Source organism: Suricata suricatta, chromosome 16 (assembly GCF_006229205.1).
Source record: "Suricata suricatta isolate VVHF042 chromosome 16, meerkat_22Aug2017_6uvM2_HiC, whole genome shotgun sequence".
NCBI classification, from domain to species: domain Eukaryota; kingdom Metazoa; phylum Chordata; class Mammalia; order Carnivora; family Herpestidae; genus Suricata; species Suricata suricatta.
The window spans coordinates 55,163,138-55,182,424 of NC_043715.1; the positions used below are offsets into that span (position 1 = coordinate 55,163,138).

At 37.6% G+C, this 19,287-nt stretch overlaps 1 protein-coding gene across 1 annotated transcript in view; it reads left to right on the forward strand.

Annotated features, from left to right (window-relative positions):
* The window catches only part of ZNF813 (zinc finger protein 813), a 27,468-nt gene extending 23,728 nt beyond the window's left edge, over positions 1–3,740 (forward strand). The window contains exon 5 of the mRNA XM_029926520.1: positions 478–3,740. Coding sequence (XP_029782380.1) covers positions 478–2,210 — 1,733 coding nt within the window. The 3' untranslated portion in view covers positions 2,211–3,740. The remainder of the gene's footprint in view (positions 1–477) is intronic.
* The last annotated feature ends 15,547 nt before the right edge of the window (positions 3,741–19,287 follow it).

Here is a 19,287-nt window from a genome sequence, read left to right on the forward strand (position 1 = left end):
TTTTTTTACATGGTATAAGTTATACTGTGTCTGCCTTCACTTCTTCACTTCTAATTTTAGTTGGTTTTCTCTTTCATTCCTCCTTGATTTAGTTAAAAGTCTGTCAGTTTTGTTGCTTTGTCCTGAAAAACAAATATTCCTGCTATTGATATTTTCCTGTTTGCTATATCCCAGTTGGTTCATTTGTGTTTTATGTGTAAATTTCCTTCCTTCTGGTAATTTTGGGCTTAAATGAAGCATAGGAAAGTGATGTGTGCTACACCATGACAGTACTACAGAATTATCTATCAGGCCATGTGCTCAGTACACTGTGTGCAAATTTATGTGTCCACAGAGGAATGAAGTCCTTATGATTACTTCTCAGTCACCTTGCTGACATTCTCTGACTGATATTAAGGTTGTATAATAGAAGCCATCAGCCATCTGAAAAGTAGGAAGTGGAATGACTTTACTTTTCTGTTATTTGATATTTTTCAGCTGTATCTTCACATGACATGCTGAGCTTCCTGCTAAAGTCATGCATAGAAGTATCTTTTCAAAACAAGTCAATGGGAGGATGTAAACACAATACCCTTGAGAATTTACACTTAATGACAGATGGAGACAATGATGGTGAGAGTGCAAGGCATCAAGGATATCATGAAGGACATACCCAAACTGAGACAAGTGCCCATAATAAGAATCTCACTGCCCCAAATGGTGACGAATACAAAGCATTTTGGATAAACTTCCTTTTTAAATCCAGTACTTCAGCAGCACAGTGTGTTTCTGTAAGCAAAAACTCAAATCAAGTATTCAAACATACATATTTATGGAATGAAAATTTAGAAAATGTGGAAACTTACCTAGTCCATACTGAAAATAATTATTTGAACTATTTTGAAAATAGGATTGCATTGACTTTTCAGTCCATTATTTCTGAAAGTCAGAGATATAAAAGTGAAGGAAAAAGTTCTAAGTGGCATGAATTTGGGAGGTCCTTCACAGAGCAGTTGATCCCACAAACTTACCAGAGCATTTATAATAAAGACACAATTGCTCAATGTAGTCAATCTGTGAAAAGATTTAACCACACCTCAAATGTTAACAAATGTCTCAGGAATCATTTTCCAGAGAACCATTTTGAATATAATAAATGTTGGAAAGACTTTTATCCAAGTTCAAAACTTATTATATATAATAAAAGTAAGCATATAGGAGCGAATTCTTATAAATATAATGAAAATGGGAAAGCTCATAACCAGTTCTCCAATGTTGGAGATCATCAGAGGACTGATGTGGGAAAAGACTCATACAGATGTCATAAAACTGGGAACATGTTTAGTCACTCATCAAGACTAACTATACATAAGACAGTTGAAACTAGAGATAATAGGTACATTTGTAAGGAATGTGGCAAAACCTTTGACTCACACTCAAAACCAACTCAACATCAGCGAATACATACTGGAGAGAAGCCTTACAAATGTGAAGAATGTGGTAAAGCCTTTAAAGATGCCTCTTCCCTAACTGGACATAGGCGAATTCATACTGGAGAGAAACATTACAAATGTAAAGAATGTGGCAAGGCCTTTACACATCGCTCAAGCCTTACTCAGCATCACAGAATTCATACTGGAGAGAAACCATACAGGTGTAAAGAATGTGGCAAGGCCTTTAACCAGTACTCAAAAGTTATTCAACATCACCGAATCCACACTGGAGAGAAGCCTTACCAATGTAAAAAATGTGGCAAGGCCTTTAACTTGCACTCAAACCTTACTCAACATCACAGGATCCACACTGGAGAGAAACCTTACCAATGTCAAGAATGTGGCAAGACCTTTAGCCAGCACTCACACCTTACTCAACATCACAGAATTCATACTGGAGAGAAACCTTACCAATGTAAAGAATGTGGCAAGACCTTTAAGAGGCACTCAAACCTTATTCAGCATCACAGAATCCATACTGGAGAGAAACCTTACAAGTGTAAAGAATGTGGCAAGGTCTTTAATGGTTATTCACAACTGACTATTCATCACAGAATCCATACTGGAGAGAAACCTTATGACTGTAAAAAATGTGGCAAGGCCTTTAAACACCAATCAAACCTTACTCAGCATCACAGAATCCATACTGGAGAGAAACCTTATGACTGTAAAGAATGTGGCAAGGCTTTTAATCAGCACTCAAACCTTATTCGACATCAAAGAATTCATACTGTATAGAAATCTTAAAAATGAAAGAATGTTGCCAAGGCCTTTACCCAGGACTCAAGCCTTACTCATCCATCACAGAGTTCATCCTGGGGAAAATCATTACCAATGTAAAAAATGTGGACAGGCCTTTAATCATTGTTCCACCTTTAGTCATTATCAGAATTCATACTGGAGCAAACCTTACAAATTTTAAGACTGAGAATTTGTAAGGACTGTCCAACTCTTACTCCACCTCAGAGAATTAATATTGAAGAGTAATGATACACATGTAAAGACTGGCGAGACGTCTAAGCTGTGTAATCCCTGATTCCTGATCAGAGGATGTGTCCTTGAGATGATTTTATGATATAAAAATTTTGGCAAGCCCCTTAATCCATGTCAATCGACACCAGAGAATTCATACTAGGTGGGTACTCTATAAATACAAAAAAAATGTGGTAACATTTTCAGACTGCTTCAGCCTTATTTAGCACCACAGAGTTCATACCGAGGTGAAACATTACAAAAGTAAAGAAAGTGACAAACCTCTAGCTGAAACTCACACTGCACTTAACATCATAGTTATGATACAAGAAAAAAAAACCTGTAAAATGTAAAGAGTGGCCCAGCCTTTAATTGCCATTCAATCGTTTATCATGAGATACTCCAAAATGACACTTGGTTGAATCCCTACAAATGTAATGAATGAACAAAGACCTTTATTTTAAATATAAACTTTAGAAAACAGAGGAAAAAAATAATGTAACTTTCAAGATATAAATACTTAGAAATGTATTTAATTGAACATCAAATGTCACAAATTCGCAGTAGAAAGCAACATATTCAGACATTACATCAAAAGATTTATAAGGAATAATGTGAAGTTCAACACTTAGAAAATGTATATGCTATTTTGCTTCAAAAGATAGAAGAGAGATTTTTGCATAGGTATAATTTCAATATGTTTCTGTTTTACATTGACCCTCTTTAAGATTTGCGACTAGCACATATTAATGTATTTCTAGTTTCATATTACTTTAGAAAATTCATTTATTCCTAGGGGGTGTGAGAAAGTTTGCATCTGATCGTTGCTGCATCAAAGATATGAGATGCCCTTCCGTAGGTGGGACTCAGGCATATCTAAATTTTTATGGAAGATGAAGGACAATACAATGTGCAGTATATGTAGAAAATCTAAATGCAGATGCTATTTCTGGTTATAACATTTATGGATTTTATAGCAAAATAGTTGTTCACAGCATCATCCTTCTCCATTTATTAAAACTAAACAAGTTTCTCAATATTAGAAATAAAATTCTTACTAATTGGTCTTTAAGGAAAAAGAGGTGGCAGTCTAGTAACGTATTGATGAAACTTCATAATAACCACAGAAGTAGAGAATATGAATCGATGCTGTTGAAATGAAATCTTCACAGATATCTGAAAGAGAATAGGTAACCTTCCCTAAAATGGCATTGGATTGTACATTCACATTTTTTAATAATTACTTCAGGTTTGGAAGAAGTTTAGTATGCAAAATTAAACTGTTAACAACTGAAAGTAGACTCATGTTTTCTTTAAGCTTCATGGTAACCATAAAGTGAAAACCTGTAGTAGATACACCAAAGAATGGAAGTACACCACTATAGAAATCATCAAACCACAAAAGTAAAGAGCAAATTGATAAGAAAGGGCAGATAATTCTAAAACAGCCAAAAAACAATGAAAAGAATGTTTCTAGAATTTGAGTGTGTAGGAAAGTACTGTTGACTAAAAATTATAATTTACTATAACAGGTAGCCAATAGTTTATCAAAACCACTTGTACAGGCTAACAGGCTAATAAATTTTTTTCTATAGTAATCTGTTTTCTAACTTCTTGCTATTATATGCTGTACTTTTTTTCCCCACTCATGTTCTCTAATTTACATTTTAGGTGATATTTTAATCTCCGTAAGTTATTTGTCCTTCAAGGCAGGTTGCCATAATACCCCTAAGTTCTAAGACTTATTATATTAATTTGGAGACAGTTTTTCTTTGTATAAAATTGCATTCTAAAAATAAGGTAACTGCAGAAGGCTTATCCAAACACTGTCCTTCCTTTGCTTTCACATCATCCCTAGACAGACCTTACTACAGAAGGAACATGCCTAACCATTTGAATGGACAAATTTACTGGTCCAGTGAATTCTTGAAAATTTGAATATACATCAGTTCATTACTTACCGCCACACAGTACCACCTTTTATTTTTGTCACTTTTCTCACATAGTGTGAATATCTTGCCCACTTGCATTGTGGGTGTAAGAGTCAGGGTGACATCTTTACCTGCTCTTCTCGGCTTACTTTTGCACATGCACTTTATAGGACTTCATACTTAGTAAATGGCTCCCCAGAGCCCCTGTGGAGATAGAGTTTCTCCCTCAAGTGCTGCATATGTGCACAGAGGACTTCCAGCACACACCAGGCCTTTCAGGGCCAAAGTCTGCAGTCGTGCTTCTACCTTTAACTGCCCGTGTTTCCAGAGCACCAGTCTTGAATCTTAGCTTAACTACCCACACATCTGAGTTCACAGCTAAGACAAGTTGGGACCAGGCCTCTCTCAAACCAATGTTATCACACCCAGAGCTTTTAATGCTCTCTCCCATTTCTGCCTTTCCTAGTACCAAAACTTCGCACATGCGCACAGGCAGAATGCAGTTGAACCTGCCCCCGCTACACTCCAACCATATATCCCACAATGCAGGGGACCCTGAGCAGACAGGGATCAGAGACTAGCCACTCAGGATCACCCTGTGTAATATCAATTCCAACTCCAGCAGAACTTCTGATGAGCCTGCCTTCACCCCTGTTTCCTGTTTCATACTTTGGGGCCAACATTGTGGGCAGAGTTCATCTGTCCCAGAATTTGCATCTGGAATAGTCCTTGGGTCTACATGGTGCTTGCAAAGCCTTACAGAGAATTATCCCTTCAGATTCTGTCAAAAATGACCTCTTACACCACAAAATTGCCCTCCACAGCTCCACTGCCAGCCCCTGATCCTCCCTTCTCAGAACAGCTCAGAGACCAGAGTTCCTAGCAGCTCCCCTTCCTAGGTGACTTAAGTTGGCATTCATACTTTCCTGATACTCAAACCCAGGTAAAGGAGAGCAAAGAACTTAAAATTTAGGGAGTCAGTTTCACCTTTCTGGTTCAGACTGTGCTTCCAAGGTAACATAACATCCCATCTTCTATTCCTGGAATGTCCACTGATTTTCCACACATTAAAATTAACCAAACATAAGTGCAAATAATTGACCCATTAAATTTCACTCAGAGCCTCTAATCCACCTTCCTTCCTGTCTCCAAGTCTACACTCCATGTTTGTGCCTCCACATCCAACATTATTTTTAAGATTACTAATAATGAAAAACAAGAGAAGGAATCTTTGTTCCCAGGAAGGCTCACCCAGCATCTAATCCCTAGGGGGAAAAAAAATGAACATACGGTATCTAATTCCTAGGGTTTTAGAAAGATTAAATTGCATAATGTGACATTCCCAACCCAGCATCCTGGATACAGTGAATCCTTATACGCTTGGAGTGTGTAGTAGATACTCAATAGACATCCCGTTCATAAATGAATATATATTATTTATTCCATACAGTCTTGCTCAGACATCACTGCCTTGTCTAGTCCCTTCTTAACTTGCAGGGGATGATGAGCAGAGAATGTCATCTTTCCAGAAGCTGTTAGTAATTTCTACTGGCAACAGCAGTATTTGTGTTGTGATAGGATGGTTGGACATAACACTTAAGTGTACTCTTCTGTTTTCTCTTGCTTTGGACTGCTGAAGTTGAAGTCTAGGGACAGCAACCTCAATGGTTGTTAAAAGTATGAATTAATGAGCTTCATCCAGAACTAGGGAGTCATGATATTTGAGAGGAGAGCCCTAGAATCTGTTTTTAATGGGGAACTCCAGTGATTTGTATATACATGAAGATTTTGCAAGCAATGTTTAGAAAAGCTGTTTCTAGCCTTGGCTTCATATTGGGATCTGCTGTATAGTTTTTAGAACTACCATCTCCAGTGTCTCAACCCCAAGGATTATGTCACTTAGTCCTTGATAGTGTCTTGCATCAATTAGGTCTTAACGAAGTGGCCCAACGTATTCCACTGTGAGGACAATGTAAACACTGAGGTCGCAGGTTCACTTCTGAAGATGAAGTACCAGGTCTGGCCAATGGGAAAGCTTCCATGGGGAGGTCTGCTCTGTGTTACATTTGATAGGGGAGGGCAAGTCTACCCCACATCCCTGATACTGTACTAGAATTTTTGTGTGTATCCAGAAGACAAGTGCACCCCAAAATGGGAGAGGACTAAATCATGCTGGGACCTCCACTTAGAAACTCCCTATGTGTAAATATTTTCACATGCCTCCCAAAGAAATGAAATAGCAGATCACATACCCTCACTGGCCATGGGGTGGCATTCACTGTGAATGCAATGGAAGCCACTGGAACAAAAGTTAAGTCCTTAGAGGATATAGGAGCATGGGAAGAGTAAGATGTCCCTCTGTGACCAACAGAGAAGTAAACCTAGGCTTCAAATATCAGTCCATTCAAACAGAATTTCCCAAAATACATTTTAAGGTTGGGTTTTCTCCTTTGACTTTGGCCCTCACCTGTATCATCTGCTTCATTCATTCCCACCTATCTGGGTGTGTGGTTACTGTCTTCTTTCTCTTCATGTTCCAAGGCTCTTAACTTCCCTAAGGAGGGCGGCCAGGTCCAGTCCAGAGACAGCAAGATCTGTTTATAAGCAAAAGAGACTCTCACTGGAGAATCTTCTATTTCAAATCCAGCACTATGGTAATTAGAGAAGAGACGACATTACTGAAGGATATAGAAAATTATTTCTCCAAACGCTGTTTGGAGAACGATTTCCTGCTTTCTGGAGACAGATGGGGGTCAGAGTATTTTTTTTTTTTACATTGGCTGTGTTTTAAGTAGCTTTTATTTAAAAATGCTCCATACAACAAAAGGGGCACATTTTAGGGCAGCTTGGCACTATCTCCTACATAAACTCAGGGTTAAAATTGCCAATACACCATAGGAAGGGAGATCAGAAGCCTAGAACCCTCTCCCTCCACATTTCTGAAGATTTTCCAGGTCAAGCTCCACTCTGGACTCTCCCCTCAGTGAACAGATTGAAGGATATAAAAATTTTGTTTGGCTGCTTATTCCCAATCTCAATGGTAGGTGCTCACTTTTTGCTGAAACAAAAGCATGTATATGAGAACAGAGAACTGTGTGTTCTTGTGCCTAAATTTCAATCTTTCTCATTAAATTCAGTGCTTCTTATGCATACTCATTCAGCACATTGTGTTACATTTATAAACATCCAGTTGTTGCTGAAGATTAAAACAGTATATGTGTGTGTGTGTGTGTGTGTGTGTGTGTGTGTGTATACTTTGTGAAATTATTTGAAACTGGTTTCACCTCATCATGGTTGTTGAGCCAATAGACACCACCATGCATGGAAAGGAAAATAGGAAAAGGACAGATTTTACTTGCAACAAGGAAAGAGGACACAAGGGACATTTCCCAAAACTAGCCCCCCACAAAACAAAATTGGGTGAGTTTTAAGCTAATTTATGAAGGGCCCTGGAAAAGGACATTTCAGTATAAAATCTTTCAAAAGTCATCCTAAATTGGCAGAGTCCAGGTCCTAGTAGATTGAAGTCATAGGAACAGAAAAGGTGGGCATCATTAGTTCTCTGGCTCCTTTACTGTGTTATTTGGGTGCTGATAGAAATTTAATTTCCACAAAATCCATTGAAGAATGTGTGTTGTCAATCTTTACTTTGAAAACAGCAGTGAAAGTTTTACTGTAGATTTATTGTCTCTGTGATCTCCTGACCTGGTAATGACTGTTTGCCTTTACGTTCTTTTGCTGCCTTAAAATCATTAACTACTGATGTCTACTTTTCTGAAATTTTGACATTCCAGGACATTCACCAAACAGGTGCTTAGGTAACTAGTGTTGGCAGAGATCATAAAATGACTGGTGGCCTAATGTGAATTCTCTTGTTTTAAGAAATATATGTCTTCTCCACCTTTTCCCATGGACCCTTAACCTTATCTGCCTATAAAATGATTACCACAATCAAGCAGTGAACATATCCCTCACCTCTCAACCGCAGCAATTTCCTATTCAACACATCCCCAATGGCAAGGGAAATGAAAGCAAAAATGAACTATTGGGACCTCATCAAGATAAAAAGCTTCTGCACTACAAAGGAAACAATCAAGAAAACTAATAGGCAACTGACAGAATGGGAAAAGATAGTTGCAAATGATATTTCAGATAAAGGCCTAGTATCCAAAATCTACAAGGAACTCACCAAACTCCACACCCGAAAAACAAATAACCCAGTGAAGAAATGGGCAGAAGACCTGAACAGACAATTCTCCAAAGAGGACATCCAGATGGCCAACAAGCACATGAAATGATGCTCAACATCACTCACCATCAGGGAAACACAAATCAAAACCACACTGAGATACCACCTCACGCCAGTCAGAGTGGCTAAAATGAACAAATCAAGAGACTATAGTTGCTGGCTAGGGTGTGGAGAGGTGGGCACCCTCCTCCAATGTTGGTGGCAATGTAAACTGGTGCAGCCCCTCTGGGAACCAGTGTGGAGGTTCCTCAAAAAACGATCCACAGAACTCCCCTATGACCCAGCAATAGCCCTGCTAGGGATTTACCCAAGGGATACAGAAGTGCTGATGCATAGGGGCACATGTACCCAAATGTTCATAGCAGCACTGTCAACAATAGCCAAATCATGGAAAGAGCCTAAATGTCCATGAACTGATGAATGGATCAAGAAGATGTGATATTTATATACAATGGAGTATTACATGGCAATGAGAAAGAATGAAATATGGCCATTTGTAGCAAGGTGGCTGGACCTCGAGGGTGTCATGCTAAGCGAAATAAGTCAGGCAGAGAAGGACAGATACCATATGTTTGCACTCATAGGTCTAACAGGAGAACAGGAGAAACCTAATGAAGGACCAAGGGAGGGGAAGAGGGAAAGAGAGTTGGGGAGAGAGAGGGACGCAAAACCTGAGAGACTATTGAATACTGAAAACAAACCGAGGGTTGAAGGGTAAGGGGGAGGAGGAAAAGAGGTGGTGGTAATAGAGGAGGGCGCTTGTGGGAAGAGCACTGGGTGTTATATGGAAATCAATTTGACAATAAACTATTTAAAAATTATATTTTTGTGTGGTGAGAATGCTTTAGATGCTTTCTTCCAGCAAATTTCAAGTGTATAATACACTATAATCAGTGTGCCGTACAACAGAACTCCAGTACTTACTCATCCTGCATAATTGATCTTTCTTACATTTAACCTTAAAGATAAAGAGTGTTAGTTATTTTTTCCCCACCCAAAGATGGGTTTATTTAGGAATAACAGAGACTTGTAATCTGGGACATATTGGCTATGGCAAAACCATAGGCAAGTCTCAAGAACAAGGAAGACGCATGCTTTTTTGAGGAGACAAAGGGCAAGTTGAGAAGTCTTATAAAATAAAAGTTCTTTGTAGTAAAATGATAGTTTGAAGAATGGAGAGTTTTCATTGGCTGAACTCTTGCCTAGGAGAGATAAGAAATGCATTTCTTCCTCTGGCTGGAATAGTAGACTATAATCTACTTCCTAGGTCAAGTTTGTGGAAGGTCAAGATTTACCCTTCCTGTTGGATCTGCCATTGACTCTCAGTGATAGGGTTTGAGAGCTTCCCTTGCTGAAACCTCCTGATTCCATTTTAGTGAAAATTCCCACTACTAACTTTCACGTGCTCATTGGGCCACTATCTCAACATTTCTTCCACCTTCATTTGCTGGCAGCAACAATTCTAATCTTCACTTTGATGATTTTAACTTTTTAAATATTCCACTTCACTTCATACAGTATATTTTTTTCTGTGTAGCAAATTTAAATTAACAAAATATCATCTAGTTTGTATGGGCCAACCCCAGGCTGCCCCATGATAGGCAGAAATGCTATTTTGATTTAAAAAGCAATAAAAATTCAGCAGATTCAGGACAAGTCTTTACCACTACCTAACTGCCTAAAAAGAATTTAGATACAGAAGCTGCCCAGAATGAGAACTATCACTATATATATATATATATATATATATATATATAACTATGCTTTGTTATAAACTAGGTCTGATAAACAGGGAGGAAGCTAATAAGGCCGGTTTGAGCAAAGTTTTCTATGTTCTATTGTTTTTGAGTGGCCCAGAAAATATTTGCTGACCAAACTATTTCCTCTTTTTCTTCTTTCTGTGAATTACATTTCTTCCCTTTTTGTTCCCACATTTTTACCTTCTTTTTCTCCTTCTCTTATCCTCAAGACATATACGACTTATTTTGTAGGTCTTTGCAATTTTTTGTCTGTGTGGAGTCTCCATACATATTGTTTAAATTTTATTTTCTCCTGATTATCTCATACCAATTTGATTCTTAGTCAACAATGAGAATTTCCTCTGAAGTTCCAGTTTATGCTTTTGTATATCCCTCCAATCTTATTTATGTCTGATTTTATATAATGTGAAGGAAGAAAAGGAAACAGAAAGGCAGGGCCAAACAATTATATTATGGGGGAAATATGGGACACATATTAACCAAATTCTAAAGTATTATGAGGATTAACACATACACCCAGCACAGCACCATATAAGCTGTGTGTGTTCACAGAGTAAAAGCTCAATAAACACTGCTTTAATGATGTTGTCTATGTGATTTTCCAAATAGAGACGTTCTCAGACTATAACTGTTCCAAGTACTATAATGGGTATTTATGTTTACTCACTGACCTATGTTCTCTAGCTTATGGCTTGACTAATTGTAGCTTGAGACTTCAATAGGCCACTGATGTTGGAGAAAAAAGGAACCTGATGGTTCTAGAATATCAAGCTTCACCATGTTAGAAAGTGGCCTTTTCTGATGTCAGCAAGTGTCCCTGAGATCATATCGAGAATGATTGAGCACTATAGCACTTCTTCCCCTGCATGTCAGTGCTCATTAGTTTTGTGTGCCTCAGCCTTAAAAACTCCCTGCTTGGTATGTGACTTTGTAGATCATCCTTGGACGTCTGCCATGTTCACCATTTGCCAGCCTCCTGAACAAAGCAAATTTTCCTTTCCAGCTGTTAAAATCAGGAATGAGATGCCTCACTGAAATGGACTGAGAGGTTTTTGCAGGAGAGTCTCTCACCCTAAATCTGGTCATCAACTGCAGACCCAACAGGAACAGATGGACTTGATCTGCTCACAGATGCTACTCCTCTATTCCAGGAAAAGGAAGAGACACCTTCCTTGTGTTTAGAAAATACTTTCCTTCCACGTGGGCATTTATACATAAATGAACTGATTTAGCCAGAAGTAATTTAGAACTTCAATGACATCACTGGATTCTTTGATTTTCCCCCAAGTTATTTTTGTGAGAGATGGTCTGCACAACCATGGCTCTAAAATTGACAAAGGTGTATGAAATTCCTACTTTAAGTCATATTTATCAGAGATAAATATGGTTTAAAATACTATCAGGAGTGTAATTTTGCCTCATTCCAACATATTTTTTTCCAAATAAACAAGGTAAAGAAACTATGAAAGCAAAAAAGGGCTTGTGAGGTCTCTTCTTCTCCTCCTTTGTCAACAGATGCTAGGAAGGCCCCTTGTGCTCAGGCCCTACCTTTAGTGCCATCTTCCTCTGTTGTCTCCCTTTTTCACCTCCACTCATTCTATCCTTTTGCTGAACTTTCTTTTCCTGTTAAGTTCCCTCTGCTTCTTCCTCTCCTGAACATCTTAAAACCTCCCCCTTTAATCCTGAGTCCACTGAGGATCTAGGTGGGCCCAAATTTTCTTATATTCCCTAGAGAAGCCTGAACTTTGGGTCATAAAGAGTTCTCTAAAGTGACTGAGGTTCCCCATAGGTTTGCTGAAAAATTTAGCATGGTTATTCAACCTTCCCAAGCTGGTTTCTCAGATTTATATCTGAGGCAGAGGCCAAACATTGGATGAAATTTGTCTAATGGGAACATCATCAAAAAAATATAAAGAAACAGACCCCCAACTTTTGGGAAGATGCTAGAAAACTCCATGGAAGTCCCTACCAATCAATAATAATGGCTTCTCCCAACCTGTGGTTCAGAACAAAATTAAGGCTTGTACACAGAAGCCCAGTGATTCCATTCATGATAATCACACTCAACTCCAATTGTCTTTAAAGAAAATTCTTCTTTTAGATGTAGAATCCACCCACGTGGCATTTAAGTCTATGTTTATTAATGGAGTGATCTAGGACCTTTCCTTTTCATTAAAAGGAGTAGGATGGAATGGGACATTATGTCCATTTACTTCAGATTTAATGAACCTGGCAAACCAGATTCCTAACTACATGAATAAGACACCTAAAGGAATGACTGCTAAAAATTTTCAGTATTCAACTCCAGAAAATGAATGCCAATAAATGAAACTGGAAGCCTTGTTTCTGCAATTCCTGTGAGGAACTAGGACATGGCGGGGGGCGGGGGGGGGGGGCGGGAAGAGTGTTACAAATTTAAGAGCCTCAGGAACCTCCAGCTCTTTAGCCAACTGTTTCAGTGTCTTCCTAATTCCCAATGACAGGTCTCTAAGGAACCAAAGGGGTCTTCCCAGTCCTCCCCCTCACTTGGCTTGGAGAAACTACTCTCCATATCAGGAATAAATTTCTCTGTCCTTACTGACAACTGAGCTAAACTTTCTGTGCTCAGGCCTAATGCTACCAAGCAGCTCCTGCCTCAGAGAGCTAAAACAGTTCAAAGAACATGGATCTCTGATAAATATCAATGTGTGCCAGTTTTGGAATCTATTGTCTTGTGTTGAGACCCTATGAGCATCACACACCCTTTTCTCCCTATTCATCCGGCCAATTCATTTAGTGGGTTGAGATTTTTTTGGAAATTCCCCAAAGGGGGAAAATAATTCTAGAATTTGACAGTAGGAACCACAATTGGAAACAGGGAAAATAAATGATGGTTCAGCATGTTTTCTATGCTCTGAGAAGGCACTATAGCTCAGGTTAAGGGTACTGATTATTTATTCCTATTGGATCAGCTACTATGAAGAGATGCTCCTCCTTATGAAGAGATGTTCAATTGATATGGACACAAACCACAGTGCACTTTCCATCAAAATTCAAATAGATCTCTCAAAATCTCTGTCTAGACTTAAACATTACCCTATATATAAAAATGTCCATCAGAGCTTCAAGCTCATAATAGAGGATTACAAGGCTAAGAGCTTCCTTCTGCCCTAACTCAGTCCCTTAACACTCCTGTTTTACCTGTGAAAAAGTGTCTATTTTAAGGTTAACATCAACATCTCTTAAATACTGTCTTTTTAGCATGTGTCAGCGTGATGCTGGCCTCATAAAATACTTTTGAATGTGTTCCCTCTATTCCACTATTTGTAGGATTTTGAGAAAGATTGTTTTAATTATTTTTATTAAATGTCAATCAGAATTGACCAATGAAAGCATGTTGGTTTTAGGCTTTTCTGTGCTGAGAGATTTTCTATTTTAGATTCAACGTTCATTCTTCTTATGGGTAAGGTTTCTTAATTCTTGGATTTTATAATTCAATCTCAGTAATTTATGCAGTTTTAGGGATTAACTGGATTTCTTTTCTAAGTTATTTGGTTTGTTAGTAGATAATTGTTAAAACATTGCCCGTTTTGTTATTTTTCTAGCTGAACTGGGCATTACTTTCAATGGTACGATATTGTTTATTTTGGTCTTTATTTTATGTACTTCTGATTTTTCTTTCTAAATAAAATAATTTCAGATATTTCTTGGTATTTCCTTCCTTTACTAAATGTCAGCTAAATGTCTTCCTTTTCTAGTTCCTTCTGGTATAATGTTGTTTATTTCAATGTTTTTCTTAACTGAAATATTTATAGTATAAAAAAATTGGAAAATGAAAAGTCTAGTAACAAATTTAGCAGAAATAGACAATACAAGTGATGATCAAAATAACAAAAAAAATAAGGATGCATTAGGGTTTTCTGTCGATCATGTCGTCTGTGAACAGAGATAATTTTTTTTTAGTAGTGTGTAGCCTCTTGTAGTCTATTCCTTTGGCTTTGGTAACCTGGTAATGCTGGTATCACAGAGATTGTTTTGATATTTTCCTTTATCATCATTTCTTGGAAATGCTTGAGGACATTTGAAGTACTTTCTCATGAAATGTTTCTTCAAATTATCCAGTGAATTCATCAGACATAGGACTTTTCCTTGTTCAGAGTTTTCTTTTATTCTTCTTTCAATCTACTCAGTAATTGTTAGCAGTAGTGATTTTTAAAAATTTCTTCCTGAAATGTAGGTTATACATTTTTTTGGAATTTATACTTATCTATTGGTATCAACTTGTGGGCATATAATTATCCATCATCACTTCTTATAATTATTTTTATTTCAGTGCTATATTGAAATGGTTATACTTTGCTTTCTTGGGATTTTAGTTGGTCTTTTTTCTTTCAATCTGACATGATGAAAGATCTATCAATTTTGCTGATTGTTTTTGAAAGCCAAATCTTCCTATGGTTGATATGGTCTTATTTTTACTGTATCCTATTTTGTTGATTTTGGTTTTATGTTTAAGTTTCCTTCTGTGTTAATTTTGGGCTCATATGGTACTTTTCCTGATTATTTGAGGTATAGGAAAATGACTTGTGCTTTAGGATGACAATCTACAGAATTATCTATTCTGGTATATGGTCAGTATGTTGTGTGCAAGTTTATGTGTCCATGGAGGAATGAAGTCTTGATGATTCTTTTTTAAGCCATTTTGCTGACATTTTCTCTTTATTTTTTAAATTGTTCTTAATCTTTATTTATTTTTGAGGGAGAGAGAGAGAGTGGGAGAGCACAGGGTAGGGGCAGAGAGAAAGGGAGACACAGAATGTGAAGGAGGCTCCAGGCTGTGAAGTGTCAGCACAAAGCCAGATGCAATGCTGCAACTCATGAACTGTGAGATCATGACCTGAGCCAAAGTTAGATGCTTATCCAACTGAGTCATCCAGGCGCCCCCTTGCTGATATTTCCTGATTGACTATAAGGTTGTATAATAGAAGTTGTCAGTATATTCATCTGAGAATAGTTAGTGGAATGATTTTACTTTTCTCTTATTTGATATCTTTCAGCTGTATCTTCACAATGCACCCAGAGCTTTCTGTTAAAGTTTTGCTTAGAATCTTTTATCTAAAAAGTGTCAATGGGGGAACATAGTACCCTTGAGAATTTACACTTAATGATAGACTGGGGCAATGTTGGGGAGAGTGAAGGGCATCAAACATATCCTAATGAACATATACAAACAGAGACAAGTGTTCATAAGAAGAATCTATCTCACTGCCCAAAATGGTGAAGGATAAAAAATAAACCTCCCCCTTTTAAGTTAGTTACTTCTGCAAAGCACTGTGTTTCAGGAACCAAATATTCAAATCAAATTTTCAAACATAAATATTTGTTGAAAGGAAATTTGGAAAACCTGGAATGTTACCTCATCCATGTTGAAAATATTTGAACCAATTTGAAAATAGGATTGCATTGACCTTTCAGTTACATATTTCTGAAAAATCAAAGATTTAGAAATGAAGAAGAAAGTGTTAAGTGGTTTCAGTTTGAAGAATGCATGACAAAGAAGTTGATCCAATGAAATTTCCAGAGTACGAAAAAGATTTGTTCATTGCAGTGTATATGAGGTAAAAATTTAACCAGGGCTCAAATGTTAAGAAATGTATGCATATATTTTATAGAGAAATATTATGAATATAATGAATGTGGGGACATCTATCAAAGCTCAAAACTTATACAGAAGAGTAAAAATATGAGAGAGAATCCTTATCAATATAATGAATGTGGGAAAGCTCTGAAGAAGTCCTCTAATATTGGTGATCATCAGAAGATTCATGTGGGAAAAAACCCATACATATGTGACAAACCTGGGGAAATGTTTAGTCAGACACTAAGACTAAACGCATGTAAGACAATTGATACTGGAGAGAAAAGATACACTTGTAAGGACAAGTATAAAGTCTTTCATTGGCACTCAACACTATATCAACATTGGCAAATGCATGATGGAGAGAAATCCTACAAATGTGAGGAATGTGGTAAAACCATTATGAACTGCTCATCACCAAATAGACAAGGGCGAATCCATATTAGAGAGAATCTTCACAAATATCAAGATTGTTGCAAGGCCTTTACCAGGCACTCCTACATTACAAGACATCACAGAATTCATAGTAGAGAGAAACCTTACCTATATAAAGAATGTGGCAAGGTCTTTAATGGGCATTCAGACCATATTCGACATCACAGAATTCATACTGGAGAGAAACTTAGATATACAAGGAGTGTGGCAAAGCCTTTAAAGGGCACTCAAAACTAACTCACCATCACATTATTCATACTGGAGAGAAACTTTAAAAATGTAAAGAATGTGGCCAGGCCTTGAGCCATGGTTCAACCTTTACTCATTATCACAAAATTCATACTGGAGCAAACATTACAAATTTAAAGAATGTGGGGAAATGTTTAGGGACTGTTCAACCATTACTCCATGTCAGAGAATTCTTATTGGAGAGTAACCATACAAATGTCAAGAATGTGGCAACCTCTTGCTGAAAGTCACTACTTACTCAATATTCTAGTTATCACATAGGAGCAAAACTGTGAAATGTAAAGAAAGTGGCCAAGACTTTAACTGAAATTTAGTTGTTGCTCAATATCGCAAAATGCACCCTCGATGCAAACCCTAGAAATGTAATGAATGAGGAAACTCTTCATTTTAAATATAGAATTTAGCAAGCACCAGACAGTGCATATAAGAAAATAACTGGAAAGAGATTTACAAAAGTATTTAATTGAACATCAAATGTCAATAAATGTTACAGAAATCATGTAGAAAGCAGGACATTAGTCACTCTTTTCAGACACTTTATCAAAATACTTAGAAGGAGGGGCGCCTGGGTGGCTCAGATGGTTAAGCATCTGGCTTCAGCTCATGTCATGATCTCACGGTTTGTGGGTTGGAGCCCCGCATCAGGCTCTGTGCTGACAGCTGGCTCAGAGCCTGGAGACTGCTTTGGATTCTGTATCTCCCTCTCTCTGACCCTCCCCTGCTCATGCTGTCTCTCTCTGTCTCTCAAAAATCAATAAAAGACATAAAAAATTTTCAAAATACTTATAAGGAATAATACAAAGTTAAACACTTAGAAAACAGATATGCTATTATGGTTCAAAAGATTTAGTCGATGGATTTTAGCTTAGGTATATATATATATTTTACAATTGCAAAACATTTCTTTTATTCTGGAGGGAGGGGGGGCGGGTGGTGACAGTGGTGGAAATATCTGAATAATTGGCATTCAGATTAGGGTCTTAAAATATAAACATGATCTTTAAAAAAAACCCATCTAAGTAGATGCTTATTTTCCAAATTTTAAATTTAAGCCAGACATGTAAATATTATGTTAACTTGTTGAAGGTACTTTTATAAACTTACAAAACTCTAACCAAATTTTTAGAAAGTCAGGCTCTTTTAGAAAGCAAGCTACACCCATCTCCTCAATAACTGTTCTGAAAGTTCATATGGTGGAATGCACCATGTTATAAACTGTGAATTGTACTGACAAATAAAGTTTGTAATTAAAGTCAGCATTTTCTGAGCGTCCTGCTTGCTGCTGAGAAGACAGAAGGGATCCTCGCTGAGCACTGCGGATGTCACTCTTCATGCTGAGTGTTCTGTGGCTCCTTCATCCACAATATTCAAGAAATATAGCTGATGAAGTATTACTGCCCTTGGTAAATATGTACAGAATGTTCTTCTTGGTGACTGTTAATCAAAAGGAAACATCCTGAAATTTCACTTTTGAAATATGATCTTTTCAATCGCATATGAATTCAAGATTGCTTCTCTTCAATCATGACATATCAACAGCTTATTTTATCATTGTTAGACCCTGTTTTGACACTGAGGTCAAGCCAATGGGACATGCTACAAGTATAGAATTCTACAAATTACCTTCTCTGGGGAATATTCATTTAAAGTCCCCAATAAACCTAAGCAAACAGGGGAGCCTGGGTGACTGACTCTGTTAATGACTGACTCTTGACTTCAGTTCTGGTCATATCAATCATGAGATCTCATGTCCAGCTCAATGAAGACCGCAGAGCTTGCTTGGGATTCCCTCTTTCTTTCTCACTCTCTCTGCCCCTCCAACTCTCTCTCTCTCTCTCTCTCTCTCTCTCTCTCTCTCTCTCTCTCTCTCTCTCTCTCTTTCTGACTCTCTCTCTGTCTCTCTTAAACAAACAAACAAAAAGCAAACTGAATCAGAAGCATTTTTTTACCATTTTACAACATGATCAACTGGGAATTCTTCCTGACATTTGAGGATATTTTAACATATGGAAAACTAACAATTTGGGACTGCACATTGCAGAATGAGGATCGGAAATAGCACCATTATCTAATTGATACAGAACAGGAAGTGAGCACTTTGGACACTATTTCATGATGAAAGATACTCAATAAAGGAGCCATCCAAGGAAACTCTCTCACCCTAATTTGATGATGTACGTATGAAAAGCTGAACTCTAACATGTTCAATGAGAAGACTGAGAGCTCCTCCTATAGGATCAAAAACAAGGTCGTGAAGCAACTTTCCCACTCCCGTTGCACACAGCACTGGATATTCTATTCAGAACAATTCAGCAAGAACAAAGGATATATCAAAGGAAACCAAATGGGCAGTGCTTGGGTGGCTCAGGCAGCTAAGTGTCTGACTCTTGGTTTTCAGTCCAGTCTGTCATGATCTGGCAGTGTGTGACTTTCCGTCCCACATCAGGATCTATGATGACAGCACAGAGCCTGTTATGGGTTCTCTTTCTCTCTCCTCCTCCTCCTCTTCCTCCTCCTCCTCCGCTTCATTCTCACGCTCTGAAAATAACAAACTGAAAACAATTCGCAAATGCAAACAACTAGGAAAAGTTAAATCAAAATT